This window comes from Macrotis lagotis, chromosome 7 (assembly GCF_037893015.1).
Source record: "Macrotis lagotis isolate mMagLag1 chromosome 7, bilby.v1.9.chrom.fasta, whole genome shotgun sequence".
Lineage (NCBI taxonomy): Eukaryota > Metazoa > Chordata > Mammalia > Peramelemorphia > Peramelidae > Macrotis > Macrotis lagotis.
In genome coordinates this window covers 108,190,697-108,205,657 of record NC_133664.1, presented here as the reverse complement: position 1 = coordinate 108,205,657, position 14,961 = coordinate 108,190,697, and the positions used below count along the sequence as shown (strand labels likewise).

The 14,961-nt window shown below is 39.7% G+C and overlaps 1 protein-coding gene and 1 long non-coding RNA gene across 4 annotated transcripts in view; one reads left to right on the top strand and one right to left on the bottom strand.

The window, feature by feature from the left end:
• MKRN1 (makorin ring finger protein 1) overlaps nucleotides 1-11,804 on the bottom strand; it is a 40,334-nt gene extending 28,530 nt beyond the window's left edge. Inside the window, exon 1 of one of the 3 annotated variants that reach the window (XM_074193553.1) lies at nucleotides 11,480-11,804. In XM_074193553.1, coding sequence (XP_074049654.1) covers nucleotides 11,480-11,652 — 173 coding nt within the window. In that variant the 5' untranslated portion in view covers nucleotides 11,653-11,804. The remainder of the gene's footprint in view (nucleotides 1-11,479) is intronic. The other 2 variants (XM_074193554.1, XM_074193552.1) reach the window with 2 other exon arrangements.
• A 23-nt stretch (nucleotides 11,805-11,827) lies between these two features.
• Nucleotides 11,828-14,068, top strand: LOC141492863 (uncharacterized). Its single transcript, XR_012470066.1, has 2 exons — nucleotides 11,828-12,434; nucleotides 13,905-14,068. It is a non-coding gene; the product is annotated as an uncharacterized LOC141492863 (long non-coding RNA).
• Nucleotides 14,069-14,961: the final 893 nt, after the last annotated feature.

Genomic DNA, 14,961 nt, shown 5'->3' with positions numbered 1-14,961 from the left:
AAAGCCTGGTGATTTACATGTTGGAAACTTCAAGTATACAAACACCCCCTAAATTCTATCAAGAATGTTCTGTAACTTAAATCTTAACAAGATGCCTGGAACACTGGATCAATGTCCTGCCTATGACCACACAGCTAATATGCATTAGAGATGGATCCCAAAGCAAAGCCTCAATTATCTCCTGAGGTCATCAATTACCTAGAAGTCATTCTCACCTTCATTCTGAGGTCAGTCTATGAACATCCTCCTCCCCATCTGTCCTCTGTCCTGAGATGGGCATCATCCTAATCCAGGCCCTTCCTAGCTCCACGATTGTAAAAAATTCCTAGTTCTTCTAAGAGCATATTTATATAGTATTTTAAAGTTCTGTGTTTTGCAAATATTTTCTCTATATCCACAAAGCAGGTGCTTCTGTTAAGAGATGAGAAAACTGGGGCGGCTAGGTGGCATAGTGGATAAAGCACTGGCCCTGGAGTCAGGAGTACCTGGGTTCAAATCCGGTCTCAGACACTTAATAATTGCCTAGCTGTGTGGCCTTGGGTAAGTCACTTAACCCCGTTTGCCTTGCCAAAAAAAAAAAAAAAAAGATGAGAAAAACTAAGATAGGTTAGAGTCAAAGAATTACACCATTACCAAAGGTCCAAGACTGGATTTGAACTTGGGTCTTCTTGACTTCAGGGCCAGCTCTGTCCATCGTGTCATCTAGCTGCTTAATTGGTATGCACCTAGCTTCTTGTCTCTACAAATTATCTTCCATAAAGTTGTTGATATCTGAAAACACAAGTCTCCATCCCTCTTAAATTCACAAAGCTACAGTGGCTCCTCACAGCCTGACATTTCAGGTCTTTCCCAATCTGGCTCCAGGACTTGTTCTTCCCAGCTGATGACAATCCAAGATCCAACCAAACTGCTTCCCTGAACCCCATGATGCCACTTTCTTTTCTCTGTCACAGGTTTTACAATGCTTGACTCTTAGAACCTCCTAGGCTCCCCAAGGACACCTTACCTTTCCAAGGCCTCTTCCCTTCTAATCACTGGGTATTTTTAATATACTGCCATTTACTTAGTTGAACAAATGTTGGATTCACCTGCTGAAAGTTTCTTGCTGTCAGGAGCAATGCAGGTTGTATCTTTATCTTAGACACCTAGCACTTTACCTGATACACTGGAGGTATTTCATAAACTCTTGATTGACTTATGAACTCCTACTTTTAAAAAGGCATATAAAAACATGGGGCAAGGGGGCAGCTAGGTGGCACAGTAGATAGAGCACCAGCCCTGGATTCAGGAGGACCTGAGCTCAAATCCGGCCTCAGACACTTAATACTTACTTAGTTGTGTGACTATGGGGAAGTTACTTAACTCTGTTGTCTTGCAAAAAGCAAAACAAATAAAAAAGATGGGGCATGTAACAAATACCAAAATACATATATATATATATATATATATATATATATATATATATATATATAAAAACCTGCAAGAAAAAACAAAAGCCTAGTATAACCTGAGGCTTGCAAAGAATTAATTTTAAAGTTGTTTTCAGAACAAAGGTGACAGCACCACTGATAAGGAAGATGACATTGCTAACCAGATGATGGGAAAATAGAGAACTTGTTGCTTCCTATTTTCATCTTCAACAAGCAGACTGATCTTCACACAGGAAATAATAGAACAGACAATTAAAATAGCACTATACTTCAAAACAGGTGAAGACAGGAAAATAACACCAACTACTTTAAATATGTTCAAGTCTTCAAGCCTCTGATTTTTCCCTTATAATAATGGCTAAAATAACTTGCAGAAATAATCTCAGAATCACTGACTTGCCAATAACCTCTAAGGAACTATAAAATGCCAGAAGATTTGCACAATTGGGACTTGCAATGGGGTTAAGTGACTTGCCTAAGGTCACAGAGCTAGGCAACTATTAAGTGTCTGAGGCCAGATTTGAATTCAGGTACTCCTGATTCCAGGGCTGCTGCTCTATTTACTGAACCACTTAAGTACCCCACCAATTGGGACTTAATGATATAGAGGGGGAAAAGAAGATCCCCAAAAGTACAGGTTAGCTTGATATTGATCTCTAAAAAAATAATTTTTTTAGGTTTTTTTTTTTTGCAAGGCAAATGAGGTTAAGTGGCTTGCCCAAGGCCACACAGCTAGGTAATTATTAAGTGTCTGAGGCCGGATTTGAACTCAGGTACTCCTGACTCCAGGGCCGGTGCTCTATCCACTGCGCTACCTAGCTGCCCCTAAAAAAAAATAATTTTTAATGGATCATTTAGGTAACGATTTATAAGCATTTGGAAACTAAGTAGATCACTACTTGCCAACATAAGTTTGCAAGCCAAATCAGGTCAAGATAATAACACATTAACTGAATTATCTACTTTTCCTTTTCTAATAAGATTACTAGCTTAACAGGCAAATGGCACATTGTAAATCTAGTGCAGACAAGTATTTTAAGAGTCTTTCAAAAAGCCTAGTTGATAAATAATTTAAAGCATCCCTAAAAGATTAATTTGAATCTTAATAATTCCATCTAAGTATTTGATTAATGGCTGTCAACAAAGCGATATGGATGTAGACATATTTATCAAATTTTTAGATTACAGAAAACTGGGTTAAAATATAAGATGACAGAATTAATTCAAAATGATCAACAAACTAGCAACATATTGCTCATGATAGAGGCATAATCGAGGGTAACAGACTAAAATAAATTGTAGTAACCCAATGGTAAATAAACAAAATGAGAAAAGAGGGGACCTTAAAAAACTCCATTGCGGTTACATCAAGATGACATTTTAACAAGGATAAATGTAAAAGCTCTATTATATTTGGTTGTGTGACTTTAATGACTGAACTTGGATCAGATAGAACTGAAAAAAAAATGTGACCTCCTCCCTTCACTACAGTCAAACACATAATTGTTTTGTGTTAGTTTTACTGAAATGATTCCCCCCACACCTTTGTTATATGGGATGGTCTACTGATCAGGGAAGGGAAGAGATTTTTGCAAATAAATATAGTTTAAAAATTATCCATCAAAATAAAGAACTCAGGTGGGTGCTCCTGACTCCAGGGTGGGTACTCTATCCACTGCACCACCTAGTTGCCCCATCCACTTCTACATTTAAACAACAACAACAACAACAACAAAAAATTCAACTGAACAACTGAAGGATCAGGTAGCTCTAACTAGGCAACCATACCAGGAAGACACTGGGGAGGTTGCTTTTCAAAAACATAGATATGCACTAACTATTTCACTCTGCTTGCTACCTCACCCAAACTGCAAAGACAGACAAAAAATGCTTGCACCCCTGAAGGGGAAGAGGAAAAGGGAGAGGAAAGCATCATAAGAAAGGAGGCCCACTAGACACTGGATGGCTAGAGCAAAGGAACATAATTTGATAGGCTAGCTTCCTCCCCTCTCCAAAAGGAAGCAGTTCAAAGGAGAATCTACTGTATTTGGATATAATTCTTTCTGCCTGTCAAGCATCCCTTCTTTTGGTCCACATGTCCCATCTTGGCTAAATAAGAGCAGCTTAAGCCTAAGAGCTGTATCCCTGTTATAGGCATTAATTCCAATATAAAGACTGTGCCTGATAATTTCACAGCAAAAGAGCAAACATGGCAGATTTAGTTAATTCTTTTTAAAGTGTACAGAAATGGCAGTTACATTTCTCTGGTTTTGTTGTATGTGTGTGTGTGTGTGTGTGTGTGTGTGTGTGTATAAGGAAAAAAAAAACTTGGGGGAGTTTTAGTTGGCTGCAGGTTAAATGAGTCAACAGTATAACTGGGCTGCTAAAACTAACATAACCTTAGGCAGGATTAAAAAAAAATATAGTATCCAGATCATGGAAAGTAATAAGTCCCACTGTACTCTGTGCTACTCGGTCTACACAGAGGAGTACTGTGTTCATTTTAGAGTGCCACGTCTTAACACAGTCACTTAAAAACCAGAATATGCTCAGAAAATACCATAGATGTGAGGTCTGAAGTGATCATAGATGTTAAGTCTAGAAAAAGACTACAGGGAGATATATATGAAGGGAAGTCATAAAAAAGAGAAAATCTTCCTGTTCTATTCCATCTAGATCAGAAGGTAACAGGAGGAAAAATTAGTATAGTGTTACAAAAAGACAGATTCTGACTCAGTAAGTTAACTTTTTCATAATGGAATGAATTTAAGTTGCAGTGGACACTTGAAGAAGTTGGCTAATCCTAAACTTGGATTCAATTTTAGGAAAACTTAAGCATTTTTCTATACAGGTCATTCTTAGGGACTGGAAACGCTAAAAAAGCTAAGCAAAATATGCTTCCTAGCTCCAGGAGTTTATAACCCAGCAAAAGAGATGCAGTAGACAAATACCAAAGAAAAGACAGGAGTCAGAAGATGTCAGTTTGGATTCTAGGTCTGTCTTGGATTCTCAGTTTCCTCCATGGTAAAATATATAAAGCTACTCATCTCACAGAACTGTTTATAATATCACTTGAGAAGACATAGAAACTACTTTATAAGACATTAAGCTCTATAAAACATATCAAACTATTACAATTAAAAGACCCTAAGTACTTAAGAGAGACAATGTGTGTGTGTGTGTGGGAGAGAGGGAGAGAGAGAGAGAGAGAGAGAGAGAGAGAGAGAGATTACTTGTACCTAGAGAAGATCAAGAAAGATTTCATAGAAAAGAGACATTCAAAGGATAGTTAGGATTTAAATAAGAGAAGATGAGGAGGTTGTGTCCAATCCTGTGTGACCCATTTGGCATTTTTCTTGGTAGATACTGGATGGACATTTCCTTTTCCAGCCTATTTTACAGATAAGTAAACTGAGGCAACAGGGTTAAATGATTTGCCTGGGGCCACACAATAGTTAAGTATCTGGGGCTAGAGTTCAGGCTGATTCCAAGCCCAGCATGAAAGAGAAAATACTGAGTACAAGAACTGAAAGGGTCATAGAATCATACATTTAAATCTGAATCCCCTGTGTTCAACCTTGTTTTACGGATGAAGAGTTACAAAGAGACTAAGTGATTTGTCAAAGATCAAACAGAGAGTGAGGATTTTAATCCAGTTTCCTAATTCCAAGTTCAGTCCTCTATTTACTACTCCATGCTGCCTCTTTAAACATGGGTTGGAGCCAAATCATCGAAGGCCTCAAATGCCAGGGCTGTAGTCTATTTTACAGACAAATGAAAGTCAATGAATATTTTTAGACATATTTCAAGTTTAGAGGAGCTGTGTTAGAAGCTTTACCAGGCAGCAATATCTAGAATTAACTAAAACAGGAAAGATCTGTGGCAGGAAAATCAAGAAGTAATTCAGACCTGATGGTGGCATTTGTTCACAGGATATTCTGAAGGAAGAAGAGATAAGTTATTAGATAAGTTAGAGATAAATTGTTATTATTATCTCCTGCCTCCATATCCAAATGGGACCCTATGTCTACCATGCAACCCCATCTTTTTTTTTTTAGGTTTTTGCAAGGCAAATGGGGCCAAGTGGCTTGCCCAAGGCCACACAGCGAAAATAATTATTAAGTTTCTGAGACCAGATTTGAACCCAGGTACTCCTGACTCCAAGGCCGGTGCTTTATCTACTATGCCACCTAGCCACCCCCCCCCCCCTAATCTTAATCTTATTGTTCACAGAACAGTTTAGGTGCCTCCTCTGAGAGGAGACCTGATTCCTCTAGATATTCTTGCCACCCTCTTGGATTTGGATTGATTTTTTTTATTTATATACATTTGTATAGTTTGTATCTCCCAAATAGAACGCCTACCAAAGGTAGGGACAGTTTCATTTCTGTCTTTGTAGGCTCTACACCTAGCAGAATATCTTACAAAATTAGAGTTCAATATAATCCCCTTATTGAATTTAACTGGGAAAGGTGGAGGAAGGACCAGACTAAAGGATTAACCAAGTAATTCTTATCTTGGTGGACAAAGGCCAGATTAGAAAAACCTGATTCCCTCAAACTTTTAGGACTTTCTAGCTTTTTGGACTACACACTTTTTCTTGGTTATTTCTCCTTTAATAATAATTTCTATACATATGATTTTCTAATCTTTATCTCCAGTACCAATTTCTCCTCTAAGTACCGCTTACAGTACATCTCCTGGATCAAATTCAAAAACGCCCAAAGGTGAATTTATTGTCCCTTCCCAAAAACTTGCCCACTTAATATAATTTCCATTTCAGCATTTTCCATAGTCCGAAATAAAATATCCAAGTATAAAAAAGTCAGGATATTTACTACTTTCCTTTCTTTAAAATCCAGTCAGCTGCCAATCTCAGTTCTGTTCATTCTAACTCACCATTTCCTAAATTTGTCTTTCTCCTTTTCATTGCCATTATTTTAGATTAGGCTCTCAGTACTTCACTGAGTACTACAATAGTTTTAGTTACCTCCCTAACTCAAAGTCCATCAACAGTAGTCTAATCTTAAAGTTCAGAATTCTGATCACAACACTTCCTTCCTCAAGAATGTACATTTGGCCTAATGCACACTCCTTGAACTCATTCGACACTAATTTATCACTATGTTCATAAGGACAGAACCTATTCCTTATTTCACCTGTGTATCCCCAGCATTTTGTACAGAGTAGGTACTTAATAAATATTTGAATTGAATCTCTTGGAAATTTGAACATTGTGGCCAGATGGAACTCATCCGGAGCTTTTGAAACTTTCATGGATTCAGTCAGTATGCTTATAAGCATTAATTACAATTCCCTAGAGATTTAAGAATACAACTTTATTTTTGTTGATTAATTTAATGTTTAATCATGAAATCTTTTATACTGTAACTTAATTCTTATTGGTACAAGTCTGTCACTAGATGCAGAATCTCTCATGGCACAGTGACAGTTCTATTTTCTTGTCTTCCCCACTGTGCCTATCACAGATATTTGTCTTTGAAATTCTGTTACTACTTAGTTGATTTTATTGGATCAATTAATTTTATTAATAGTTTTTATTAGTGAGATTTTTTTTAAAAAATAAAACAAGGGTGGCTAGGTGGCACAGTGGATGGAGCACTGGCCTTGGAGTCAGGAATACCTGGGTTCAAGTCCAACCTCAGACACTTAATTACCTAGCTGTGTGGCCTTGGGCAAGCCACTTAACCCCACTGCCTTGAAAAATCTAAAATAAATAAAACAAACACAAAAGTCATCCCAAATAGTTTTCAGGTTAAAAAAACTGAGTAATAGATCAAAACACATGTCATTTCCAGCAAGAGATTTTCATCTTAGAAGTTATTTTAATGGAAGATATGAATAAAAAAGAGATTCTAACTGAAACTGCTCAATAATATGTGTCCAGATGAAATACAAACATAAATATACAGCAAGTATTTATGGACCAGTTTTAATTTAACCTTTAATGAAAGAGAATTTAAGATGAGGGCAATCATTTTTTAAAAATTCTGATGAGTAAAATTATGACACTGATTAGGTTGATGAAACAAGATTTCCTTTATTTGCTATAAATATCATTCAACAGAACACTTACCTAAATATTGCAGAATCACACTAGTGAATGAAATTATAATTTACAGAGTATACTATCTTGCCCTGAGCAAGTCATTTGAAATTCTCAGACTCCCATATAAATCAGGTACAAAGTCCTGTCATTTTGACCTTCATATCACCTCTCTTAAATGTCTCCCCCCCCATCTGATATTGCTAGGACCTTGATAGTCAAACTTTAGGTGATTTTCCTGAAGTACACATCTGACCATGTCACCTTAATAAATCACAGTGGTTCTCCATTACATAAGGTTCAACCTGGATCTAGTCTTATAGGTACACCTTTTCTTCCCCTCACATACTCTCCAGTGGTGCATAGTAAGTGCTTAATAAATGTTTGCTAAATGACTTCATTTCCTTATGGGTCTCTAAGGAATGCACTTCAAATACTACATAAATATGAATTATGATTAAGCCTTTAATTGTTTTAACCCCACCCATTTTTCCTTAGAGATGCTACCTTAAAATCTTACGATTTCATTCTGATTCTCAAATAAAAGGGATGGAAATATTAACAGAATCATGAAATGTTAAAATCGAGGAGTAGAAAAAAATATGATGAGAAATAACAACAGAACATCAGATACAATCCATAAAAATAAGTACCCTCCAATAAAAAAGGCTGAACAAGTTTTGTGTTTTTGGATAGACAGGAGAAGAAGCTTTGGCCAGCTTCTAGAAGGCATTATACCTTTTGTGAAGGCAGCATTGGACAAATGCCTAGATCTGTGGATGATATGTGGTAAAGAAACATGTACACTGTAGCCTCATTGTAACACCAACTGTATAACACAGGACCCCCTTGGATTCTTTCCAAAAGGGTTTAGTTACAAGAAATACTGGAAGAAGTTATTTATAACTTAGTCTTACCTATAATGTCATTCTACATCATTCTACATGCATTTCAGAGAGGATCTGGTTTAATTCCAAGAGACATGATTTGTAATATGCCTCGTCATTCTTGCTTCTTTCCCTGCCCTCCCAATTTCATAGTTTCTGTTTTCTTTTGTTTAAATGATAGTCAAGTAATTAAAAATCCTATTCCTCTATTCAGGAAAGGAAGGATGATCAATTCATAGAGATAACAGTTGCAACTGGAAGTGGGAGTCTACTGAAAATAACTGGAAATAATGATTACATTTTGATGAAAATTTCCATAAGCCTAGTAAACTCATACTTGTTATTAGATACTTTGCTATATAAGATCAAAGTTGATTATGTGTGTGTGTGTGTATGTGTGTAAAAAATATACATCTGTATGTCAAGACTCATGTTTTTGCTGGTGGTGTAAAGTTCTGGTGAAGAAACTCCAATCACAAATGTATATCAACAACCAACTCTTCTGGAACTTGTAGCTTAAAAGACCCGTCTCCTGTGCCTTGAAGATAGGTAACTTCACCAATGTCACATTAATATTTTTCAGTACTAGGATTTGAATGGAGGTCTTTCAGTATTTCAAAGCTAATTTTTTAATTTACCTCTTTGATCTCTCTTCTCTCTGCTTTAAATCTTCAAAAACAAAATATTAGGATTAGAGCAGCATATAAATCTTTTATAAACAAGGCAGGTAGGTCAAAGAAGGCTCTGAACTATAAAATTCCTGTCCATAAGAAAAGGATTCCCATATTGGATTAGTAACAATTTCTAAGCTAGTTCAGAGACAAGTTCTGATTCAATTACATTGCTGAAGAAAAACCAAGAATTCGAGGAATGACTGATCAGGGAAAATCAGTAAAGCTTAAGAGAATAGATGAGTTTTACATAGGTGATGTTGCACACAAATTGGAAGAAACAAGGTCCTCTCCAAGGATAATCTACACACACACACACACACACACACACACAAACAAACCTTTTAAAGGATATTAGATCTGGAAGATTGAAAATATTAATTTGAAGATTAGATTTCTGGGCTAAGGATACCTAAATTGACTAGCTCAAGCTCATATAATAAATTGAGACCAGAATCCAAGAATCCAATTTTCCTTTTTCTACAGCAATTCTGGTATTATAAGAGATGGCCAAGAATAGAGGGTCAAAGGAAGGTAATAAAAACAGATGTTTGTAAAAATCGAGCTGATGCTAAGTTTTGATTATAAGGCTAAATTATAAGAAGCTTGCAAAGTATTTTTACATTTTCTCTCATTTGACTTTTACCCTGTGAGGTGGGGTATCTTTATTTTAGAGAGGAGAAAATTAAAGCTGAAATATCTTAGGGAGACCTGTCCAGCCACATAGGTACTAGATCTGAAAAGCAGATGTTTATGAGGCTAAGTCCAAAGGTCTGTCTACTAGTAGCGATTATTAATTACTGGGCAAAAATAAAAATTTCTGAAACGATTCAATTTCATTTCAAACAATTGGATAGGGAAAACCATAGACTGGAATAAAAAAAAACTGGTTTACCCAGAAGGCAATGGACTCCAAGAATGAAATAACCTGAATCTTTTATTCCACTATCCTGGTTAAAAGGAGACTCATATTATTGAATTCTAAACTGTCCACAGAGTACAGCAAAAATAAATGGAAATCAAATGTGGTTTCAGTAAAAGGAAATTTTGGGTGAATTTTCCCTTCAAACCAGCATTCTTCCTATGTCTGAAATGTAAAATATTTCGTTAAGTCCCTTTATTAAAAGGGAGTCTTTTAAGTCTTGATAACTTAAAATAAATAACGAAGAGGACCTGAGGGGGCAGGTTAGATAGTGCAGTGGATAGAGGCCCGGGAGTCAGGAGTAGCTGAGTTCAAATCCAGCCTCAGATATTTAATAATTACCTAGCTGTGTGGCCTTGGGCAAGCCACTTAACCCCATTGCCTGGCAAAAACCTAAAAAATAAATAAACAAATGAAAGGAAATCAACAGTAGTTTCATTAAAAGGAATTTTGGGTGAATTTCCCCTTCAATCTAGCATTCTTCCCACATCTGAAATGTAAAATAAGTCCAATTTCCTTTAGTCCCTTTATTAAAAGGAAGTCTTTTAAGTCTAGATAACTTAAAACACTTGCATTAACGACAAAAAGGACTTGAGGGGACCAGCTAGGTGGCGCAGTGGATAGAGCAGCGGCCTTGGGAGTCAGGAGTAACTGGGTTCAAATCCAACCTCAGACACTTAATAATTACCTAGCTGTGTGGCCTTGGGCAAGCCACTTAACCCCATTTACCTTGCTAAAACCTAAAATAAAGACAAACAGAAGTTCAAATGTGGCTTCATTAAAAGGAATTTGGGGACAATTTTCCCTTCAATCTAGCATTCTTCCTACATTTGAAATGTAAAATAGGTCCAATTTCGTTTTTATACTTAAGTCCCTTTATTAAAAGGAAGCTTTGAACCCTCGAGAACTCAAAATACTTGCATTAACGACGAAAAGGACCTGAAATGAATCCTAAAAAAAAATCAACTTCACGCCTACCCCATGAAAAATGCATAGATAGCGCTTTTAAAAACCGGATAAACACCCTGCGATTGTCCCCCCTTCCGATGCCGGGCGGGATCGCGATTTTTAATTCATCGCTGTCACCGCCTCAAGGCCGGCTGAGCGATCCGGGGGGCTGCAGCGGAGCCTGCCCTCGGGCGGCTGCGGCCCGGGCGGGGAGGCGGCTGCCGGGCACGGCCCCTCTCCGCGGGGGAGAGGGACGGGTGGCGGCCGGCACCCCGGGGCGGCTCGCGGGGCCCCGAGGAGAACGACGGCCCCAACCCCCACTCCCGCCCCGGGCGCCGGGCTTGGGGGTCAGGCTCCAGGGCCGGCCGCCCCGCGCCGGCGTCCCCGAGTCCCGGCCTGCGGGGCCCTGAGCGAACACGAGGAGAGGCCGGCGGGGCCCGGCGGGCCGCGGGGCCGGGGAGGGCAAACCGCCGGGCGCCCGGGCACGGCCGCGGCGGCGGCTCGGGCGACGCCGGCTCCGTCCCCCCGCCCCCACCGCCTCTCAGCCGCTTTACCTGCAGGTGACCTGTTTGGTCCAGCCACCGCCGCTGCCTCCCCCTCCTCCTCCCGCCGCCGGGGACTGGGAAGCGACTGTGGGGGTGAGGGTGGGGGAGGCCGCTGCCACCGCCGCCGCCGCTGCCGCTCCTGATGTTGTGGCTGTTGTTCCGGGAGCTGCAGCCTCCGCCATTACTGTTTATCCCACACAGCAATGGCACCGGAACTTCCGGGATCACATACTTCCGGTCAGGCGGCGGGGGAGGAGGAGGAGAGACTGGGCCGGCCTCCGCGTCCTCCTCGCCGCCTCCCCCCGCCGGCGCGCCACCCCTCCCATCCCCCCATCCTGCGGCCCGCGCCGAACAAAGGGGGCGGGGGCGGGCCAAAGCGCCTCTGCCCGCCCACACGGCTCCGCTGCTGCCTCTGATTGGTGCAGCGCCGTGTCCCGGCCGCCGGAGGGGCCGGACGGCCGCGCTCCCCCTCCAATCGCGAGCGCCGGAGGCGGCCTGACGGTTGAGAATGTGAATGCCTGCGGCCGGCTACTCGGTGCCTCCGGGGGCCCCCACCTGCGGGCCCCCCAGCTAACCCTCAGCGGATACCCTTTGACCCAGCAATACCGGGTCTATACCCTGAAGAGATGATGGAAAACAGTAAAAGCATCACTTGTGCAAAAACATTCCTAGCAGCCCCGTTTTTGGTGGCAAAGAATTGGAAATCCAGTAAATATCCTTCAATGGGGGAACGGCTTAGCAAACTGGTCTCTGTACGTCATGGAACACGGCTGTTCTATTAGAAACCAGGAGGGACGGGAATTCAGGGAAGCCTGGAGGGATCTGCATGGACTGATGCTGAGCGAGAGGAGCAGAGCCAGAAAACACGGCACCCCCTAACAGCTACATGGGGGTGACGACCAACCTGGATGGACTCTCAAAACAATCAGGGGCAATTTGGATCAATGTATACCATGGAAACAATGTAAAGACTGGCAAATTGCCTTCTGGGTGGGGGTGGGGGAGGGGGGTAAGATTAGGGGAAAAATTGTACAACTCAAAATAAATAAAATCTTTATAAAAAAGAATAATTATCTAGCTGCATAGTCTTGGGCAAGCTACTTAACCCCATTTGCCTAGGAAAAAAAAAAAGTAAATCAGGGGTCAGTTAGGTGGTGCAGGGGATGGAGCACTGGCCTGAGTTCAAATCCAACCTCGGGCACTTAATAATCACCTAGCTATGTGGCCTTGGGCAAGCCACCTAACCCCATTTGTCTTGCAAAAAAACTAAAAAAAAAGCTTAAAAAATCTATTCCAGGGACTTGCCTGGTGGTAATGTTTGTACTTTTATATACATTTATATGCACTGATATGCATTTATATAGATATGTGTACACAGCTGCATAATTATGCTCATTAACATCACCCTTGCCTTACCTATGGGCTTTGTGACTAACAGAAGCTTTGTTTAAATTGTGAGACAATCAGCAAGCCTTCCTTAAGCAGCTTACTTCCTGCCAGGCAAGTTCTGGGCTAAGTCCTGGGCTTACAAGAAAGGCAAAAGACAACCCCTGCTTTCAAGGACTTTACAATCCAATTTGGAAGGTGATAACATGCAAACAGCTATGGACAGACTAGATATATACAGGAGTAATTGGGGATCACAAACACTAGCATGAAGAGGGGTTACAAAAGATTTCTTAGGGAAGATGAGATATTTGGCTAAGGAACCTTGAAGTTACAGAATTATAATGAATAATTATCTAAGAATGTATATGAATAATGATTATAATTAAGTAAACCTGACAAATTACTGTTAGTATAAATATTAATTTATATGTAACATTGAAAATCAATCTGTTATAGAATTAGAATTAATACATTTTATAACAACATACAACATATATAACATAACATTTTATATATATTTGTATAATGTATAATAAGTTAAAGAAGAGGTAGTTTACAATGATTGTAATTGATTATAGAATTATAATAAAAACCCTTAAAGATTTCAATTTGGAGGGGCAGCTAGGTGGCACAGTGGGTAAAGGCACCAGCCCTGGAGTCAAGAGTACCTGAGTTCAAATCCGACCTCAGACACTTAAGAATTACCTAGCTGTGTGGCCTTGGGCAAGCCACTTAACCCCATTGCCTTGCAAAAAAAAAAAAAAGGAGTGGATGTTAATGAGTAAATGAAATTCTACTTATATACTACTATTCAGAAATGTCCCTTATACTGGAAAGAAGGTAATCTACTCCCATAATTAAGTTTCCTCTTAATCTTCCAATCATCTGTCATCTGTGGGGGGGGGGCTCTATTTTCCTTGTTAAAGTCAGAACTTGCTAGTACCAATATAACTGAAGGCCTGAATGAAAAAATTTAAGTCTATCTCATGAGATAGATTGGGTTGCTATGACCTGAGCTTTAAAACCCTTCTGATTTTCTTCTCAGGCTGTCACTCTGGACTTCTTCTACCATGACCCAGTTCTTCATCCTGAAAACCTACTCCAACCCTAGAATGGACACGTTGAAAAAAACCCTCCAACCCTGTGACCTCTCCCTCAGATTGTATGACTTCTCCCAGAATCTCCATATAAAGAGAGCATTCAGACTAACTGTGTTCCAGACTTTCTCTACCATGCCCTCTCAAAGGGTGTGGTTTCCTTCCTTTTCCCTTTTCCAGGTACCTTTTTTAAATGTGTAGTCTTCTCTATTTCAAATGTAAGCTCCTTGAATGCAAGAATTGTTCTTTTTATGTGTATTTGTATTCTTAGAACCTCTAAGCCCATAGTAAGCACTAAAATGCTCCATTAACTTCTGATCTACCTGTGGATGGACTCCAGAAATCCCTACTTAGACACCCTGAGTTCTCAGTCTTCCCAGAATGTCATAGAATGCTGCAGCTGGAAAGTGCCTTAGAGACCCTTCAACTTCACATCTTCAGATTCCTTATTTCTAAAATAAAGGAAGTTGAACTAGATGGTGCCTATGACTCTTTTAAGCTGTAAGAATCTTTGAAGCTGTGACAGAAAATAAGGAGAAGACTTCACTGCAATCCTATTTTAGCTTAGAGTTTAGCTAAGGGGAGAAGATCAATGTAATCTGAAACAATTAGGAAAAAAATTGTAAAAGAAAATTCAGTTGTCAGTTAAGCAAAATGTATTACAAAGTATAGTGGTGGTCTCTGCCCAGACTTTCCAGTCTGGGTGTGAGCAATCACTGAAGACAATGACTAAGATCATCTTGGTTATGTGGTTATAATCAAAACCTGGTATTTTGTTTTCTTGTGAAGAAGGAATTAGAGACATTTAAGGAAAGACACCAGAGTTACTTAAATAAGAACCCTGAATTCCCAAGGAATCTATGGGTTGATTTGGGATTCATGAAACTGGATTAAAAAAAATTAAAATTTCATTTTCACCAACCTTTAGCTGAAAATTAATATTTCTTTCAATTATAAATTTTTTGGGGGGGTTGGGGGGAGGCAGTGGGGCTAAGTGACTTGCCC